Source organism: Odontesthes bonariensis, chromosome 2, assembly GCF_027942865.1.
Source record: "Odontesthes bonariensis isolate fOdoBon6 chromosome 2, fOdoBon6.hap1, whole genome shotgun sequence".
NCBI classification, from domain to species: Eukaryota; Metazoa; Chordata; class Actinopteri; order Atheriniformes; family Atherinopsidae; genus Odontesthes; species Odontesthes bonariensis.
The window spans coordinates 2,382,553-2,400,695 of NC_134507.1; the positions used below are offsets into that span (position 1 = coordinate 2,382,553).

The 18,143-nt window shown below is 45.1% G+C and overlaps 1 protein-coding gene across 6 annotated transcripts in view; it reads right to left on the reverse strand.

The window, feature by feature from the left end:
- Positions 1–899: 899 nt before the first annotated feature.
- The window catches only part of rtn4a (reticulon 4a), a 41,149-nt gene continuing 23,905 nt past the window's right edge, over positions 900–18,143 (reverse strand). For 5 of the 6 annotated variants that reach the window (XM_075474319.1, XM_075474326.1, XM_075474342.1 and 2 more), the window contains 6 exons: positions 8,058–8,265; positions 4,645–4,783; positions 4,453–4,522; positions 4,276–4,322; positions 3,938–3,996; positions 900–1,940 (listed from right to left, as the gene is read on the reverse strand). In XM_075474319.1, coding sequence (XP_075330434.1) covers positions 1,898–1,940; positions 3,938–3,996; positions 4,276–4,322; positions 4,453–4,522; positions 4,645–4,783; positions 8,058–8,265 — 566 coding nt within the window. In that variant the 3' untranslated portion in view covers positions 900–1,897. Of the gene's footprint in view, positions 1,941–3,937; positions 3,997–4,275; positions 4,323–4,452; positions 4,523–4,644; positions 4,784–8,057; positions 8,266–12,359; positions 12,448–18,143 lie in introns of those variants that run through there. The other variant, XM_075474350.1, reaches the window with a different exon arrangement.

Genomic DNA, 18,143 nt, shown 5'->3' on the forward strand with positions numbered 1-18,143 from the left:
CATGAAAGTCCCTCTTAATTTGTACTTGTTGGACAGCGGTGTATGGGAATCTGATGTACCATGGGGTGATAAACTGATGAAAGCTTTGATGACCAAGGGGAGCGCACGACTCACAGAGGACTGGGACACCCCCGATCTGTCTCCAATCTCCCTCTGAAAGGTTCCCGTGGCCAAAAATGCAAGGGTGGTGAGGACCTGGACGTTTGGTGGAATTGGGTTTGATCGGCGTGTTTCTCTCTGGAGTTGTGGCTCCAGCAAGCTGCATATTTGCAGCAGCACAGTCCTTGGTAATCTAAATCCTGATGTCAGCCATTCGTCTGTCTCTGTAAGGACATCTACAAGGTCTCGGAACACACGCTCTCTTCCAAGAGCCTGATGCTAGTAGACCTTGTTCTATCCAGAGTCAAATGAACCTTCAATTAGTGCATAATTTAAGTCCAACAGAATAATGTCAGCATCATTATGGGGTACAATGTGTATATTTATTTATGTTTGCTTCAAAGTAATTAAATATACAATCCATTAGTCGAGCAAACTTGATTGGAATAACAGCGGACTATTTTAGGAAACTCCTACGACAGGTCTGGATCACTCGCAAATTCTGTTCGTACCTAAAAGAAAGCGTAAAATACGAAAAGATTGGTGAATGTTCTCTTAAATCACTCGTACGCACGACTTAAGAACAAATCTGTGCGTACGAACAATGTTGCAGGAGGCCCAACGTTCATAAATGATGTTGTTAATATGGGATGTTATACAGCTTCATGTCAGAAGAGGCGAACTGTCCCTTTAATAAGAGGTCTGATTCACAGCGTGATCTAAGCCTGACTGGACACCTGGACTGTTTCACCTGTGGTGCATCGGGTCACGGCGGCGGCAGACAGACGAGGAGGCGGAGCTTTCTTTGTCTAGAAGCTTTATTGATAACTGTTTACATCTCACAATGCATTCCACAAACACGGCTCCCAGCTGGGAGCTTTTATCGTCACAATTGAAGTATGAAGAAGTTTATCATTCACAATTATACTTGCATAACAAACAGATGCTTGAAATGATTCCCCCAAAGTCCCATCGAGCTGCGACTTCAGGAAGCAGCTCCACAGACGGCTCGTTAAATATTTCTGATGAATGCAGATGTTGCCTCCAGAGGTTCTACAGCTGTGATGGCGTGAGGACAGACCGAAAGAAATGACTTCTACTCGCCTGCAGAAGGGTTTCTACATGTTTCTAGCTACAGTTATTCAGAAGCGATGAAGATTTTAGTACAACCCCCCCCCCCCTTTCTGCCCCCCCGCCGCCTCATCGGGAGTCAGGCGGCGTTCGCCACGTCGAGGCGAAACCGAGGAAACGAGCTCGAAGCTTCGGGGACGAGAGAATCACAAAATATCTAAGAGAGCGAAAAGGTTGGTAGGAAACAAAAGAAGAAACAAAACAAAAGAAAAAACAAAGGAAATAACAAAATGAAAAAGAAAACGTTCCTCGAGTCGGTCGCAGGCAGAAAAACAAAAAGAAAAGATGGCGCCCGGCCCGGCTGGAGGAGCTCCCCACCTCCCATGATGCACTGGGGTTAGGGAGCGGGGCTTACTGCAGTTTCAAACGTGTTTCATCGCCTCAGAGAAACAAACATTTCAAAACTTTATCTACAAAAACCAAAAAAGAGGAGACGAGCGCCTTGGAGCCGCAGCTTTCCAGGAAAAACACACAAAAAAAGGAATTCTGAACTGGAAAAGAAGTGTTTTTATTATCGAGACAAATACAGAAAGAGGGGCTGCGTCCACGCCAGACCCCCCCGCCTCCTCCAGCCTTCCTTCATATCCACCCCCCTCCCTCACCCAGACTCCCCTCCTCCCCTCCCCATCACGACTTCCTGGATCCAGACTCCCAACGTGCCGGTCCTTCACTCCGCTTTGCGCTTCATCCCAGGAACCTTCGCCTGGATCCTGCGGGTCAGAGAACAGCAGCAGTCAGAACCACAGAACCACACCGGGTCACATGACTCAGCCCGTCAGAACCACACGGGTCACATGACTCAGCCCGTCAGAACCACACGGGTCACACTACTCAGAACCACAGCGGGTCACATGTCAGCAGCATCACTAACAGAACACCTTCCCCTGCAGGTGAAGCTTTAAACAGATAAATCGGTCTAATTTCAGGTAGATGGGGCTCAGAATGGAAACCACTCAGTGGGATCACATGGCTCTGAAAGGATCAGATTATTGGCTAAATTACAATCAGAATGAGTTATTAAGGGTAATTCTCCTTGGATATATGGCGGTGAATGAATGGGATCAGAGGCACAAAGCGTGTCATACCCCGGTATGATAGGTGGCGCTGTACCCATTCCAGCTGTTGCTAATAGAGCCACTTCCTGTTGACCTCTTCACCACCAACAACAACAACAAACTCAGGCGTTGGAGAAAGATGGAGAACGCAGAGCCAGATGAAGCTACGTCCCTCTACATTTGGTCTGTGATGAGCTGCTTGTTGCACAAACTCGATGCCCAACGGAGCATTCTCCATCGCGTTGTTTGTTTCTTTCTGACGGCGACAACAACAGGAATATCGTCTCCTTTGACTTCCGGGTCACGACCCCGGGAAAACATCTGGAGCATGCGCAGAACGCAAAGTCTGATTCACCACGAGCTTCAGCGTCTACAAGCAGGTTTAGAGTGACTTTCAACCCAGTTATCTTGGGGTCTGAATCCGATCCGATCCAATTCTTAGTCAGATTAAGGTGTCTACATGCACTTAATAACTCAGTCTGTGTTCGAAACCGCCTACTACATACTTCCATACTACATACTGATCGATCAGACAGTATGCAGAGCGTTTACCCACAATGCATTTCGCTCCTGCCCGAGCTGAAATCAGCCGGCCTGAAGCTGATTTCTCTTAAGCTCTAAACTCTGTAAACTTTAGCAACATTTGAAACATTTTCAGGTGAGAAAGTAGTCGTTTAGATCCCCAACGTGTTGAAAACCTGACAAAATACCGGCTGTTTACCATTTTGTTCCCACGAATTCGGCGCTACTAAAGCTAGCCGCAGTGAGTAACGCACTTCCTGTTATTTTCACAAAATAAAATACCCGTTGCCTTTTATCATAGGGAAAGCCATTACCATACAATTGGTGCTTTTGTTTTGAAAACAGGAAGTGAACCTACCCTCGTTGTAGCTAGCTTGAAACTGCCGTTTTGACAGGAAATGACGATCGGCGACGTCACGTTACGTTGCATCTTGGGTAGTTTGAGTATGAGTAGTAACCTCATGATGCATACCCAACATTTCAGAGAATCTAGTACGCATCCGGGAACTTCTCGCTTACTAAAACTCGCATACTAACTCAGAAAGTTAGTAGGAGAAGTATGCGTTTGGAACACAGCCACCGTCTACAAGCAGGTTTAGAGTGACTTTCAACCTATATATCTCGGGGTCTTAATCCGATCCGATCCAGTTCTAAGTCAGATTAAGGTGTCTACATGCACTTAATAACTCAGTCTGATTGTAATTTAGCCAAAAATCCGATCCTTTCAGTGCCATGTGACCCCGCTGAGTGTAGCAGCAGTGATGATGAAACTAACAGAGATGAACACCAGTTCTTGGCCACTAAAACACTGAAGAATCAGGATCTGATTAAAGACGTTTCACTGATTTTCTGTTGTTTTTATGAGGATTAAATGAGAGAAAAACATGAAAAAGGTCAGAAGCTGGAACAGCTTTGTTCATAGATCATCTACGGTTTCTCTGCCTGATGGAAGCTGGCTGCAGAGATGGGACGTTTTCCTTTAAAAGGATGAAAGTCTGAAGCTCTTTCATGTGAAACCTCTTTATGAACCTGGTCCCGAACACTGAAACTCTCAGGGTTAGCTTTAGCTGCTGCTAAAGGAACAGCAATAAAAAAGCTGGAGCTCTTTCAGGGCACAAACAGAAACTTACTTTCCGACGACATCTTTGACCTGGTTGTTGACCAGAGCCAGGTAGTGGTCGATCTGAGCCTGAAACACAGCGAGAGGACACCTCAGTTAGACGCACAGCTCATGAGATTCCATCATATAACAGCAGAATGGGAGGCGGAGCCTCTGAGCTCGTGTTTAAAACTCTTCTCCATCACATCTTAAACATCTCACAGCTGGATGTTTTCCCAGCAGAGCACTTTTCAGGTTCCCAGAGTTTCTGATCTCTGGTTAGTTTCTACAGTCAATCCTAAAAAACTAACATCCAACTTTAGGTTCATTCACAGAGAGGTGCATTGTGGGTAAAAGCGCGGCTCTCACCTGATGTTTCTCGTAGACGATCGGGCACAAGAACACTGCAACCAGACCTGAGGAAGAAGAAGAAACAATTTCAGCCGCAGTTTCCTGACCTCACCACCAGGTGGAGCCAAAGATCCGACCGCGGGCACACGTGTCAGTCATGGAGGGGCCCAGTGCATTGTGGGAAAAGCTGCTCACCCAGAATAATGAGAGTCAGCCCGTTGAACAAGGCACCGACGTAGGTCAGAATCCACATCAGGACAGCAAACTGCACAGAGGAGGAGAAGAAGAAAGGCAGCCAATCAGAGGCTGAGCGGTAAGGATGTCCCATCATGCATCAGGGAGGAGCTTGATGGAGGCGGGTCACATGTGCTGCAGGCGGGCCCTCACCTTGATGGAGTCCACCAGGTCCTCCACCAGGAACAGGCGCCTCAGTTCCCCGATGATCTTGTTCAGTTTGGCCAGAATCAAGTCGCTGTACTTGTGGACCATGTCCTCAGACAGCGCCACCTCCTGGTCCAGGTACTGCCTAAGGTGGGGGGGGGGGCAGAGCGGGGTTAAACACGAGCAGCCACTGGGTCTGGCTCAAAGCCCGAGCCCAACATGGGACCAGGAAGATCACATTACACTAGATCCCGGGGCAGTTTCTGCACCGAGAAATAAAGGAACTTTAACATTTATTTGTACTAAAGAAACTTTTTACAGCTTAAATGTGAGAATTTTAAATTGTTCCCATTGTCCAGCTGCATAGGACAATAAAGTTTGAACTTTATTCTAACTTCCTTTGAAATAAATCACCTCTGAACTTTTCTCCTTCAGTTTTTCTCTGAGCAGAGTGAGACCTCTGAGCATCAAAGCAGCTTTGTTTTTTTACCTTCCGCCCACCGGTCCAAGAGGAGCTGGCCCAGAACCAGAACCGCTTCAGTCCAAAGACATGAAGTTAATTAGTTAATTAGTTTCCAAATATTCCATGAAACTGTTTTCCAAGCTGATTAAAGACCTGAAATCTGCAGAAGCCAGCAGCTAATCTGACTGCGTGTTAATCAGAGTTAAATGGACTGAGAGGCTGTAAGAAGGTTTTGTTCAGCAGCCAGAAAGACGGATCAGCTCAGAGGAAAAACTACAATCTTCTTTCAACACCACCACGCTGCGTTTTCAGGGTCACCTCTAAGCCCCGCCTCCTCTGCTAAGCCCCGCCCCCTCACATCCACCCTGCTGGACGGATGAAGCCAGCTTCTGGTGGAAATGTTCTGCTGTCAGCTGCACTGAGGAGCATGCATCTTCCATCCAGCAGCAGCCTCAGAGGATATCAGAGCCCAGTGGATAAACTCCATCTGAGGCTAATGTTCCAGCAGAGTTAGCTAAAGACTGTGGATGAACTCTATCTGAGGCTAATGTTCCAGCAGAGTTAGCTACAGACTGTGGATGAACTCTATCTGTGGCTAATGTTCCAGCAGAGTTAGCTAAAGACTGTGGATAAACTCTATCTGAGGCTAATGTTCCAGCAGAGTTAGCTAAAGACTGTGGATGAACTCTATCTGAGGCTAATGTTCCAGCAGAGTTAGCTAAAGACTGTGGATGAACTCTATCTGAGGCTAATGTTCCAGCAGAGTTAGCTACAGACTGTGGATGAACTCTATCTGAGGCTAATGTTCCAGCAGAGTTAGCTACAGACTGTGGATGAACTCTATCTGAGGCTAATGTTCCAGCAGAGTTAGCTACAGACTGTGGATAAACTCTATCTGAGGCTAATGTTCCAGCAGAGTTAGCTAAAGACTGTGGATGAACTCTATCTGAGGCTAATGTTCCAGCAGAGTTAGCTACAGACTGTGGATGAACTCTATCTGAGGCTAATGTTCCAGCAGAGTTAGCTACAGACTGTGGATAAACTCTATCTGAGGCTAATGTTCCAGCAGAGTTAGCTAAAGACTGTGGATGAACTCTATCTGAGGCTAATGTTCCAGCAGAGTTAGCTAAAGACTGTGGATGAACTCTATCTGAGGCTAATGTTCCAGCAGAGTTAGCTACAGACTGTGGATGAACTCTATCTGAGGCTAATGTTCCAGCAGAGTTAGCTAAAGACTGTGGATAAACTCTATCTGAGGCTAATGTTCCAGCAGAGTTAGCTAAAGACTGTGGATGAACTCTGAGGCTAATGTTCCAGCAGAGTTAGCTACAGACTGTGGATGAACTCTATCTGAGGCTAATGTTCCAGCAGAGTTAGCTAAAGACTGTGGATGAACTCTGAGGCTAATGTTCCAGCAGAGTTAGCTACAGACTGTGGATGAACTCTATCTGAGGCTAATGTTCCAGCAGAGTTAGCTACAGACTGTGGATGAACTCTGAGGCTAATGTTCCAGCAGAGTTAGCTAAAGACTGTGGATGAACTCTATCTGAGGCTAATGTTCCAGCAGAGTTAGCTACAGACTGTGGATGAACTCTATCTGAGGCTAATGTTCCAGCAGAGTTAGCTACAGACTGTGGATGAACTCTGAGGCTAATGTTCCAGCAGAGTTAGCTACAGACTGTGGATGAACTCTATCTGAGGCTAATGTTCCAGCAGAGTTAGCTAAAGACTGTGGATGAACTCTATCTGAAGCTAATGTTCCAGCAGAGTTAGCTACAGACTGTGGATGTGCAGCAGCCACTTTTCATCCCACTGTTTTAACAACTTGGTCCACTTCGACGCTGGACTGAAGAAACTGAGCCACAGAGAGGGATCAGTTCCAGCTCTCAGAGCCTGAACATCAGAGCAGCTTCTAAGGAGTTATTGCTGTTCCTTTAGCAGCAGCTAACGCTAACAGCTTAGCTAATGAAGGTGACGTACACCAGCTTCTAAGGAGTTATTGCTGTTCCTTTAGCAGCAGCTAACGCTAACAGCTTAGCTAATGAAGGTGACGTACACCAGCTTCTAAGGAGTTATTGCTGTTCCTTTAGCAGCAGCTAACGCTAACAGCTTAGCTAATGAAGGTGACGTACACCAGCTTCTAAGGAGTTATTGCTGTTCCTTTAGCAGCAGCTAACGCTAACAGCTTAGCTAATGAAGGTGACGTACACCAGCTTCTAAGGAGTTATTGCTGTTCCTTTAGCAGCAGCTAACGCTAACAGCTTAGCTAATGAAGGTGACGTACACCAGCTTCTAAGGAGTTATTGCTGTTCCTTAAGCAGCTAACGCTAACAGCTTAGCTAATGAAGATGACATACACCAGCCTTTGGCAGCCTTTCTTAGATCACCTAGCTCAGTACAATCATCATTAATAAGACCCATTATAGGCTGCTCACCTCTTCTTTGAGAATGTGTCCACGTACATAGAGGGATGCAATACGTTTGTCATTGCTTGAAGTGTACGCCCTGTTCAGTTTGTGCTGTTGTTTGGCCAATTCTTTTTTTTTTTTTTTATTATTATTTTTCTTTAAATTTGTTTCTTCATTTTTTATATAGGCATATTTATTTTTTGTTACTATTATTTAATTAATTTTTCTATTATCCTTATTTCTCTTGTATGTCCTAAATAACTTGAAAAAGACCTAATAAAAATATTGTGCAAAAAAAAATTTTTTATAAAAAAAAAAAAAAAAAAAAATTAAAATTAAAAAAAACAAACTACCAGAAACACAACTAAGAGTCTTTCAGGGTATAAAAACCTGTCTTTTTTCTTTTTTCATCCTCACATTTATTTAGTTTCAGGACTGATTTGACTTTGTTTTTGTAACTTTGGCAGTTAAAGGCTCGTCGGGGGTCTTTTAATGTGAAACATCCAGACTGGGACGGAGGCCTGGTGTCCCCTCTGGGTGCTACTCACTTGAACGGGTGCCCCTCGTCGGACTTCTGGATGGCCTGCAGGATGCCTTTGTATATCCTGAAGCAGATGGTGACTGAGAGCAGCGCCAGGCCGATGTAGGAGCACACGCTCACGATGCTGCACATCGTCAGGGAGAGCAGCAGCAGCAGGGCGGCGCCGAACACCACGCCCGTGGTCTTCACATCGCGCCAGTAGAGGAGATCCACCACTGCGGGGGGAGCGAGCACACATCAGCCACGTGCACGCCCTTTAAAAACAGCTCCATTATCACTACAGAACGTCTGAAATATGAGAAACATCTGGAGATGTGGGACAGTAGTTTGTGCATCTGAACGTTAACTGAACCGAACCATCTTCAGATGCTTTTAAAGCGTCAAAGTGACGTTAAAAGAACCAGAAAAAAATCATCCCGGATCAGCTGAGGAGCCGGAACTGATCCGATTTATCCAACAACGGGACAGAACCACAGGGAGATCCTGGCCACAGATCTTATGAGCATCACGGGACAGACGAGAAGCAGAAATGGGTTAGTGTGGCGTTCAGGTGCCCTCAGGGAGAATCAGCTTCCTCTGATGGTTTAAAACGCCCAGCGACTCTGCCCATGTGACCATGGCTGAGTTCCAAACTGCATACTACTCCTACTAACTTTTACTTTTTTTAAGTTCCCGGATGCATACTAGATTCTCCGAAATGTTGGGTATGCATCATGAGGTTACTACTCATACTCAAACTACCCAAGATGCAACGTAACGTGACGTCGCCGATCGTCATTTCCTGTCAAAACGGCAGTTTCAAGCTAGCTACAACGAGGGTAGGTTCACTTCCTGTTTTCAAAACAAAAGCACCAATTGTATGGTAATGGCTTTCCCTATGATAAAAGGCAACGGGTATTTTATTTTGTGAAAATAACCGGAAGTGCGTTAGCTCACTGCGGCTAGCTTTAGTAGCGCCGAATTCGTGGGAAGAAAATTGTAAATAGCCGGTATTTTGTCAGGTTTTCAACACGTTGGGGATCTAAACGACTCACTTTAACGACTCACTCAGAGTGGATTCTACGAAGCTTCCTGTGAACGAGCAGCGCAGCTTTCTGACATCTTTTCAGTGTTTGATGCTTAAAACGCAGAAGAAAAGACCACAGCAGCAGCTGTAACGGCTCTCAGGCCGTTTCCTCCTCTTAAACCGCCTGCGGGTTTCAGATAAGGACCAACAGAAGTTACGTTTTAGAGGCCTGAACATGAACATCCGGCCTGGTTGACAGCTGCCTCATAAAATCACAAGTTTGTTCACATTAATGTCACATTTAACATGGGGATAAACCAGTTAAAGAATAAACTTTTTACTCAAAGTCCAGAAAAAGCCACATTTGAGGAGAAGATATTCAAATGTTCTACTTCTATTTTACATTCTGAGGCCTGTTTCCACACAAAAAGCTGCAAAACATAAATATTCTGACCAGAACTCTTCATCTTTAACCGTAATTATACAGTTTATGGGCCAATATGGATTTATTACAGTTACTAACCAACAGGTTCATCAGATTACTAACATGAATAATCTAAAATAACATCCGTTTCAGCCTAAAAAGATCTGAAAGCATCATCGATGTTTTCCCCTCAGTTAGAAATGAAACTTGTTTTAAGGCTCAAACCGGGCCAGAAGAGAAGATGCCAACAAAGTCTACATAAACAACCAGAGCCGAACAAGAGCTGAAGTTCAGACGAGTAGCGACAGCGAGCAGAGCGTGGAGGCAGAAACAGAGAGCCGAGGCGTTACTGATCCGCCGCCGCTGCCCATCAGAGAGACGCTAACAGATGCTAACACAGCTGGGTGTTAGCTAAAGATGTTAACATAGCTGGGTGTTAGCTAAAGATGTTAACATAGCTGGGTGTTAGCTAAAGATGTTAACACAGATGGGTGTTAGCTAAAGATGTTAACACAGCTGGGTGTTAGCTAAAGATGTTAACACAGATGGGTGTTAGCTAAAGATGTTAACACAGCTGGGTGTTAGCTAAAGATGTTAACACAGCTGGGTGTTAGCTAAAGATGTTAACACAGATGGGTGTTAGCTAAAGATGTTAACATAGCTGGGTGTTAGCTAAAGATGTTAACATAGCTGGGTGTTAGCTAAAGATGTTAACACAGCTGGGTGTTAGCTAAAGATGTTAACACAGATGGGTGTTAGCTAAAGATGTTAACACAGCTGGGTGTTAGCTAAAGATGTTAACACAGCTGGGTGTTAGCTAAAGATGTTAACACAGCTGGGTGTTAGCTAAAGATGTTAACACAGATGGGTGTTAGCTAAAGATGTTAACGCAGCTGGGTGTTAGCTAAAGATGTTAACACAGATGGGTGTTAGCTAAAGATGTTAACACAGATGGGTGTTAGCTAAAGATGTTAACACAGCTGGGTGTTAGCTAAAGATGTTAACATAGCTGGGTGTTAGCTAAAGATGTTAACATAGCTGGGTGTTAGCTAAAGATGTTAACACAGATGGGTATTAGCTAAATATGTTAACACAGCTGGATGTTAGCTAGAGACGCTAACAGATTTAACACAGCTGGGTGTTAGCTAGAGATGCTAACAGGTGCTAACACAGCTGGGTGTTAGCTAGAGACGCTAACAAATGCTAACACAGCTAGATGTTAGCTAGAGACGCTAACAGATGCTAACACAGCTGGATGTTAGCTAGAAAGCTAACAGCTGCCGTTCTACAGTCCTGTTGTCGAGCCCTAAATGTGGATAAAGTTGGTTCAGAATGTAAATCGATCACTGTCCTTTGAGGAATGAAACGGTTTGAGTTTCATCATAATTATATCCCTAAAAACTCAAGTTTTTCAGACTAAAACTCTGCATGTGGAGGTTAGGGTGGAGGTGGTGTTAAAGCTCCTGGGAGCTCCAGGACACCCGGGGCTGAAGGCTGACGGGTCACAGGACCCCGCTGGGAGAGAAGGATCCCGGTTTCACAGATTCAGAGTCTGATCGGTTCCCTTATCGGACACGCAGACCATCAAAGATCCTGTGAAAAGGCTTCAAACCGCAGACGGACGTCAGATGATGGGCTTTAAAAGCAAACCCAGGCCTCACAGGAGCTGCGAGCGGCCGCAACACGGCCAGAAAATGGCTTTACAGCCAATAAATGAGCTTATGGGGCCCAAAAGCTTTAATCAGATTTTCTGCAGCGGGTTGCTGCCAAGAGGCCGAGCGCTGGGAAACAGACTTTCATCCCCTCCTGAAGCCACAGAAACTCAATAAAAAGAGGAAAAATGACACGATGCATCAAACCGATGCACAAAGCGACCCTAAAAAGAGACCGAAAACCAGAGTTAAATACGCTGTGAAGCCGATAAATAACACGAATGTTCAGCTGGAAAAGCAGGCAATTAAACAAAAAGTTGAACAATCTGATCATTTAATAATCAGAGGGATAAATAAACGTTAAAAAGAAGTGAATAAATATCCAGTTTTAGTCTGAACCATCAGTCCAACATGGAGTTAAATCAGATTTAATTTAGTCAGAGTTTGGACTCAGAAAAGCTTGATTTGAATATTTCTTACATTATATTACATATATTTTAAGCTGCTCCTCATCCTCTATCCTGGTCTAACTGATCTCAGATCAGCCCTGGTTCTCTGGCTGGCTGACTCCAGATCAGCTGCTTTTTCTGGAGTCCTTTCACACACAGAAACCCGGCGGAACCGGGGAGGTTCGGGAAGGTTCTGCGGGCTGAAGGTGCCTGTGGGCGGTGCCAGCCAGCTGCATGCTGCATGCTGCATGCCCCCCCCCCCCCAGCAGTGGGGCACACACACAGAGCCATTGTGTGGACAGAAAACGGCTAAAAAGCAGGAGAGCAGCGGAGCTGGGGAGGGAGGGGGGAGGAGGGGGTGCCCGGTCCAAATGTGGCCGCCTGGCTACATATGGTAGCAGGCTTAAAAATAGAGCCGCATCACAGCGCTCTGCCCCCGGCCGCTGATCTCACTCCAACCCCCCCACCTCCTCTGACACGGTCCCCGTCCCAAAGCCTTTTATCATCCCATCCGCCCCTGGATGCAGACGCCCCCCCCGCTGGGAGCTCACATCTCCCGGCGGGTACCAAACGTCAAAGCGTCCGGCATGACCTCCGCAGGCGGCCCGATCCGCCTCCAACCCCCGCGGCCGGAGGCCGCCCGCAGCCCCGGTGCTCTCACACTCACACACACACGGACACACGGACGCCGCCATAACCGCCGCATGATCAACGCAGACACGGGCGAGTCGGAGAAGAAAGAGAAAGAGCGCAGACAAAAGATTAGAAGCGGACTAACCCCGTTTGGCGTCCATCTTGAACCTCCGCTTAGCATGCAGCTGGACTGCGCCTGCGCAAGACTGACGGGAGGTGAGACAGGGGGAGGAATCGCGCATGCGCAGCTCCAACCACCAACAGTCTGAGTTTTAACGTGAATTCAGGTGGATTCTGTTTTTCTTCCGGTTTTACTTAAAATAAAAATAAAAAGCTGTTAAAATAAAAAGGAAAATAATCTGATGTTTAGTTTTAGAATTTAAAAATAAATACTTAAAACAACTTCATATGTCTGATTTATACGGAAGAGTATTAGGGCCAGGCATAAGAATAAATAATAATATTTTGCCTGTCGAGAATAAAGTCAACATGTCGACTTTATTCTCGACAGGCAAAATATAAATATTTTTTCCTATTTTTTCCTAATACTCTTCCGTAGATTTATTCCAAGTTTTCTAACAAAGATTTAAATCAACACTAGATACGTTTGGGAACCATAAAACCACACCAACATGTTGTTGAACACATTTCTGAAGTGGCTGAAATACCAGTTTAAAACCCACAAATATGTTCTTCAAGGGAACATTTCACGTTAGCATTTTAATCCAAGTGTTAATGGATTTTATTTAGTTTGTAATCAGGTTTTTAATCTAAGAGATTATCCATCTGATGTAATTAACTGACCTTAGTTCTACTCCCTGCTCTCATTTGTGAAACCAAAAACTCTTTAATCATTTAAACGGTTCAATTTATTTGATTGTTTTTAAGGTTTTAACCTTTTTGTTGTCTGGCTGCTGAACAAAGCTACCAACGGGTGCAAATAAAGAAATCTGATTACCTAAATAATCATTTGATGCAGGCTTAGATGAATCAATCAAATCAGTCAAATTTATAACAAGAAAATATGTAAAAAAGTTTTGAAACACTGATAAAAACACTAAGATTTTAACTTTTAGCTGAATAAAATACATTTAAAATCAGTTTGTGCTGCAGCTTTCTGATCAGTTACTCCAGAAAATAATAAGATTTAGTCAAAGATCAAAGTTAAAGTTCAGTAACTGAGAACTTTGCGTAGTTTCTGACCAACTCGGGAACATTTAAAATGTTTCTGATCCACTTTTACTCGTAAAAGATGTTCTGATGGCGGCTGAAGTCAAACCGGCGGCCGGTGTCTTCACCTCCGACAGGAAAGAGCTGCGCAATGTTCAACTGGCCGACTGCTATAATGTCATAAAGAGGTGGAGGAGGGCGGAGGTGCCTCCACAGAAGATAAAAAGTAATTAATTCAAATCTGCAGAGATGAAGCAACTGCTCATCGGTCTGCTGCAACTCTAGATCCATAAAAGGGTGCAAAGGCTGCCCAGGTGCATGCTGGGAGAGGATTCCACCCCCGCTCTGACAGCTTTAACGTCACAAAACACGACTAAAAGAGTCCCAACAAACACGCTGAGGCGCCTCCGGAGAAGCGCTGGGAAACACTCGTCCGTCATCACCGAGTTTTAAAAATAAAGACTGAGGCCCCGTTTACACGATAGGAAGACGCAGATATTTTCCTGCGGTTTGGCCTCTCATTTACACCAAAACCCGTTTTTAAATCACAGAAAACGATTATTTCTAAAACCTCGGCCAAAGTGGAGATTTCTGATAACGCCGGTTATGTGTTGCCGTGTCAACTGGGAGAAACGGCGTTTTAGGTTCTTAAACGTCACATTATGCGCCAGAAAATGCTTAACGTCATGCGAGCGCCTTATGTTTACAGTTTGTTGGCTGCTGATCAGGATTATCATGGATGATGTTAAAGTTCTACTAATTTTTATGTTTGTGGCCTTATTGCATTTCCCAAACCTGCTCGCACAGTTCAAAACAGAGGAGCACCACTCTTCCGTGGCCGCTCCTGCATCCAGTATCCACTGACTTTCCCTCTTATTGCCTTCAGTTTTGTTGTGATATTTGCTCGCGTTCTCCTCCTTCACATGAGGAAAGTCCTCGATTCTGAGGATTTTGATTGGCTTGCATGGCTTTATTCCTTTCACTGCCGCCAACAGGTTTGGCAGAGTTATTATGGCGATGGACGGCGTATTTATGCGGGTTGATGTAAATGACAAGTATTTTGAAAACGATGTTGTGTGCACAATGTTATTATTGAAAACGGAGGGGGGGAAATATTACTTTCTCTAAATACCCGGCGATGTGTAAATGTGGGCTCAGTCTTTTTGAAGAACCAGGACTGAAAAAAGTAGAATATTCATGAAACTTCTGCAGTTTCAGAGCTGAGTGTCAGTGTTGTGGGTGGAGTCCTCCGCCTTTTCTCCTGATGTATGACTCACAGGGAGCTTCTTTAGGCCATCCGACCAAAGCCAACGCTCCACCTGAGGAGCTCCACCTGCTGCCGTTCACTCAGAAATGGTGGAAATGTGGCGTTTCTGGGGGTTCCAGGTTCTGCTGATGGTTCACCTGCAGCTAGAAGCAGAAACCGTGCAGCTTCTGCAGGGTTTCAGACACAAGCTGCCACATAAAGTGGATTTATTTAGCTGCCTTTATACACACACACTCTAAAAACTGCTGAGTCACAGTGCGGCTATGGAGCGTCAGCAGCTTCTTAAAGCAACACGCTCCGTCCCCTCAGGGGGTCGGATGGTTGGATGGTTGACAGCGAGGACATGTGACCTCAGAGCAGCCAACCGCTGCACACACGTGACCACCGCAGCCTCAGACAGCTCGCCACATTATCTGTTGGCTCATCTGCCGACGGCATAAGTGACCCAGACTTCAAATGTCCTTCCAGGAATTTCCTGAAAGTGCACAGCCGAGGAGCTTTCTGGAGGATAAATTCTGCCTTCAGATCTGACAGCGAGTCACCGGAGAGCGTCCGCTGAACAGCGAGGTCAGAGGGCAGCCGATCACCTGACTCACTCACTCTGTTCACAGATCAATACGCACTCTAATCAGCGGTTCCTTCTCTGATGAGTGAACTCTGCATCCATCAGCTCAGAGACGGTTTGATTCTGTGTCCCATGATGATGACATCATCAGAGTAAACCATCAGCTCAGAGACAGAGGCTGTGTTCCAAACCGCCTACTACATACTTCCATACTGCATACTGCATACTACATACTGCATACTCATGGATCAGACAGTATGCAGAGCGTTTACCCACAATGCATTTCGCTCCTGCCCGAGCCGAAATCAGCCGGCCTGAAGCTGATTTCCCTTAAAGGGGAACTCCGGGGCATTTGAAGCGCATTTCCATTGCTAGAGGTTGTCAAATACTGACGGTAGGACGCAGACCGGTGCAAATCGGCGCTTCCTGTGAAGCAATTGCGCTGTTCGCGCAGCCTGTCACGCTAACCAAATACGTGGTGGCTAAGGGGCAAGCGCTAACCCTTCCACGTAAAACAACAACTTGCACACTGCAGAAACGTCACACCACTTTATAAACCATCCGACAATAAAGTCACAAGCCTTACCATCAAAACCATATGCATGGTTCTCACATTACTGGCATGGGGACGTTACAAAACAACTTTATAAACAGCATGTCACTCACCGGCTGGTTGTAGGCTCGCGCATGTGAAAGCCCAAAAGAGTCAATGGACGATAATCCCATATACAAAACAATTATCTTCTCTAGAAAAACTGAGTTCAGGTATTTAAAACATTACAACAATATTACTGGGCATGTATTGTTGTAATGTTTTAAATACTTGAACGCAGTTTTTCTAGAGAAGATAATTGTTTTGTATATGGGATTATCGTCCATTGACTCTTTTGGGCTTTCACATGCGCGAGCCTACAACCAGCCGGTGAGTTACATGCTGTTTATAAAGTTGTTTTGTAACGTCCCCATGCCAGTAATGTGAGAACCATGCATATGGTTTTGATGGTAAGGCTTGTGACTTTATTGTCGGATGGGTTATAAAGTGGTGTGACGTTTCTGCTGTGTGCAAGTTGTTGTTTTACGTGGAAGGTTTAGAGCTTGCCCCTTAGCCACCACGTATTAGCCTCGCATGACACGCTGTGCGAACAGAGCAATCGCTTCACAGGGAGCGCCGATTTGCACCGGTCTGTGTCCTACTGTCAGTATTTGACAACCTCTAGCAATGGAAATGCGCTTCAAATGCCCCGGAGTTCCCCTTTAAGCTCTAAACTCTGTAAACTTTAGCAACATTTGAAACATTTTCAGGCGAGAAAGTAGTCGTTTAGATCCCCAACGTGTTGAAAACCTGACAAAATACCGGCTGTTTACAATTTAGTTCCCACGAATTCGGCGCTACTAAAGCTAGCCGCAGTGAGCAACGCACTTCCGGTTATTTTCACAAAATAAAATACCCGTTGCCTTTTATCATAGGGAAAGCCATTACGGTACAATTGGTGCTTTTCTTTTGAAAACAGGAAGTGAACCTACCCTCGTTGTAGCTAGCTTGAAACTGCCGTTTTGACAGGAAATGACGATTGGTGACGTCACGTTACGTTGCATCTTGGGTAGTTTGAGTATGAGTAGTAACCTCATGATGCATACCCAACATTTAGGAGAATCTAGTATGCATCCGGGAACTTCTGCTTACTCAAACTCGCTTACTAACTCAGAAATTTAGTAGGAGTAGTAGGAGAAGTATGCGGTTTGGAACACAGCCGGATTGATTGTGTGTCCCATGATGATGACATCATCAGGGTAAACCATCAGCTGGCTCATAGATCGGCACATATTCAGGTTGCTTATTGATCCTGGTGGTTTTCAGGAGTCTGTTTAAGCTTCTGTAACCCGAGCGGATCTCATTCATGTGTGGAAACATCCAGAGAACAGAACAGCTGCTTAAAGCCAATTTAACCCGAACACCAGCAGGTTTGTTGAGTTTCAGCGTTTCTTTTTCTTTTTTTTATTTAACCTTTATTTAACCAGATAAAAGCCCATTGAGATCAGGATCTCTTTCACAAGGGTGACCTGGCCAACACGGGTCAGCAGCATGAGACATAACAGCAGCACAGCAGTACGTGTCCAACCAGATTACAAAGAATGACAGATAGAATAAAACAAACAATTTAGAGATGCAATCGTGATTTCATACAGAAACGTGGGAGCTGTAGCACAACCAACAATTTAGGATTTGAAACGCAGGCACTGTTCGATGGATTGACGCCGCCTGTCTTTCAGGATAGAGCGGAATGCTCCAAGTGCGACTCGTTCAGAGTTTCAGCTCAGTCTAAAGTATTCCATGCCAAAGCTGAATGCTCTTTTTCCAAATCCGGTCCTTACCCGGGAGCAGATAAAACAAAGGTCGAACTGGAACGCAAGGCATAACAACTGGTTGTTTTTTGCAATAAAACACACAAATAGGAAGGTGTCAACCTAAGAGAGTCTTATAAATTAAGGTCAGCCAGTGTGCATGTCTGCGTGCACTCAGAGAGGGAAAGTTCCATTTCCAGTACAATTCATAATGGTGGGTGAGGCGACTCCACCCTGTGACAGATCTCAGTGCCGTATGAGAGACGGTGTCCAAAGACTGGAGACATTTGGATGACACATTCAAATAAAGCACGTCCACATAGTCAAGAATAGGCAGGAAGGTCGCCGTCACCAATTTCTTTCTGACCCTGAGAGAGAAGCAGGTTCTGTTTCTGAAGAAGAACCCAAGTTATGGGCTTTAAATGACAGCTCCAGATCCAGGGTAAAGCCCAGATACTTGTAGTGCAAGACTCGCTCCATAGGTTTTCCTTTGGTTGTTAAAATGTCTGTAATGTTCTGTGGTAGCACCTTTGCATGAGAGAAAACCGTGAGCTTGGTTTTTATCTGTATTTAAAACCAGTTTA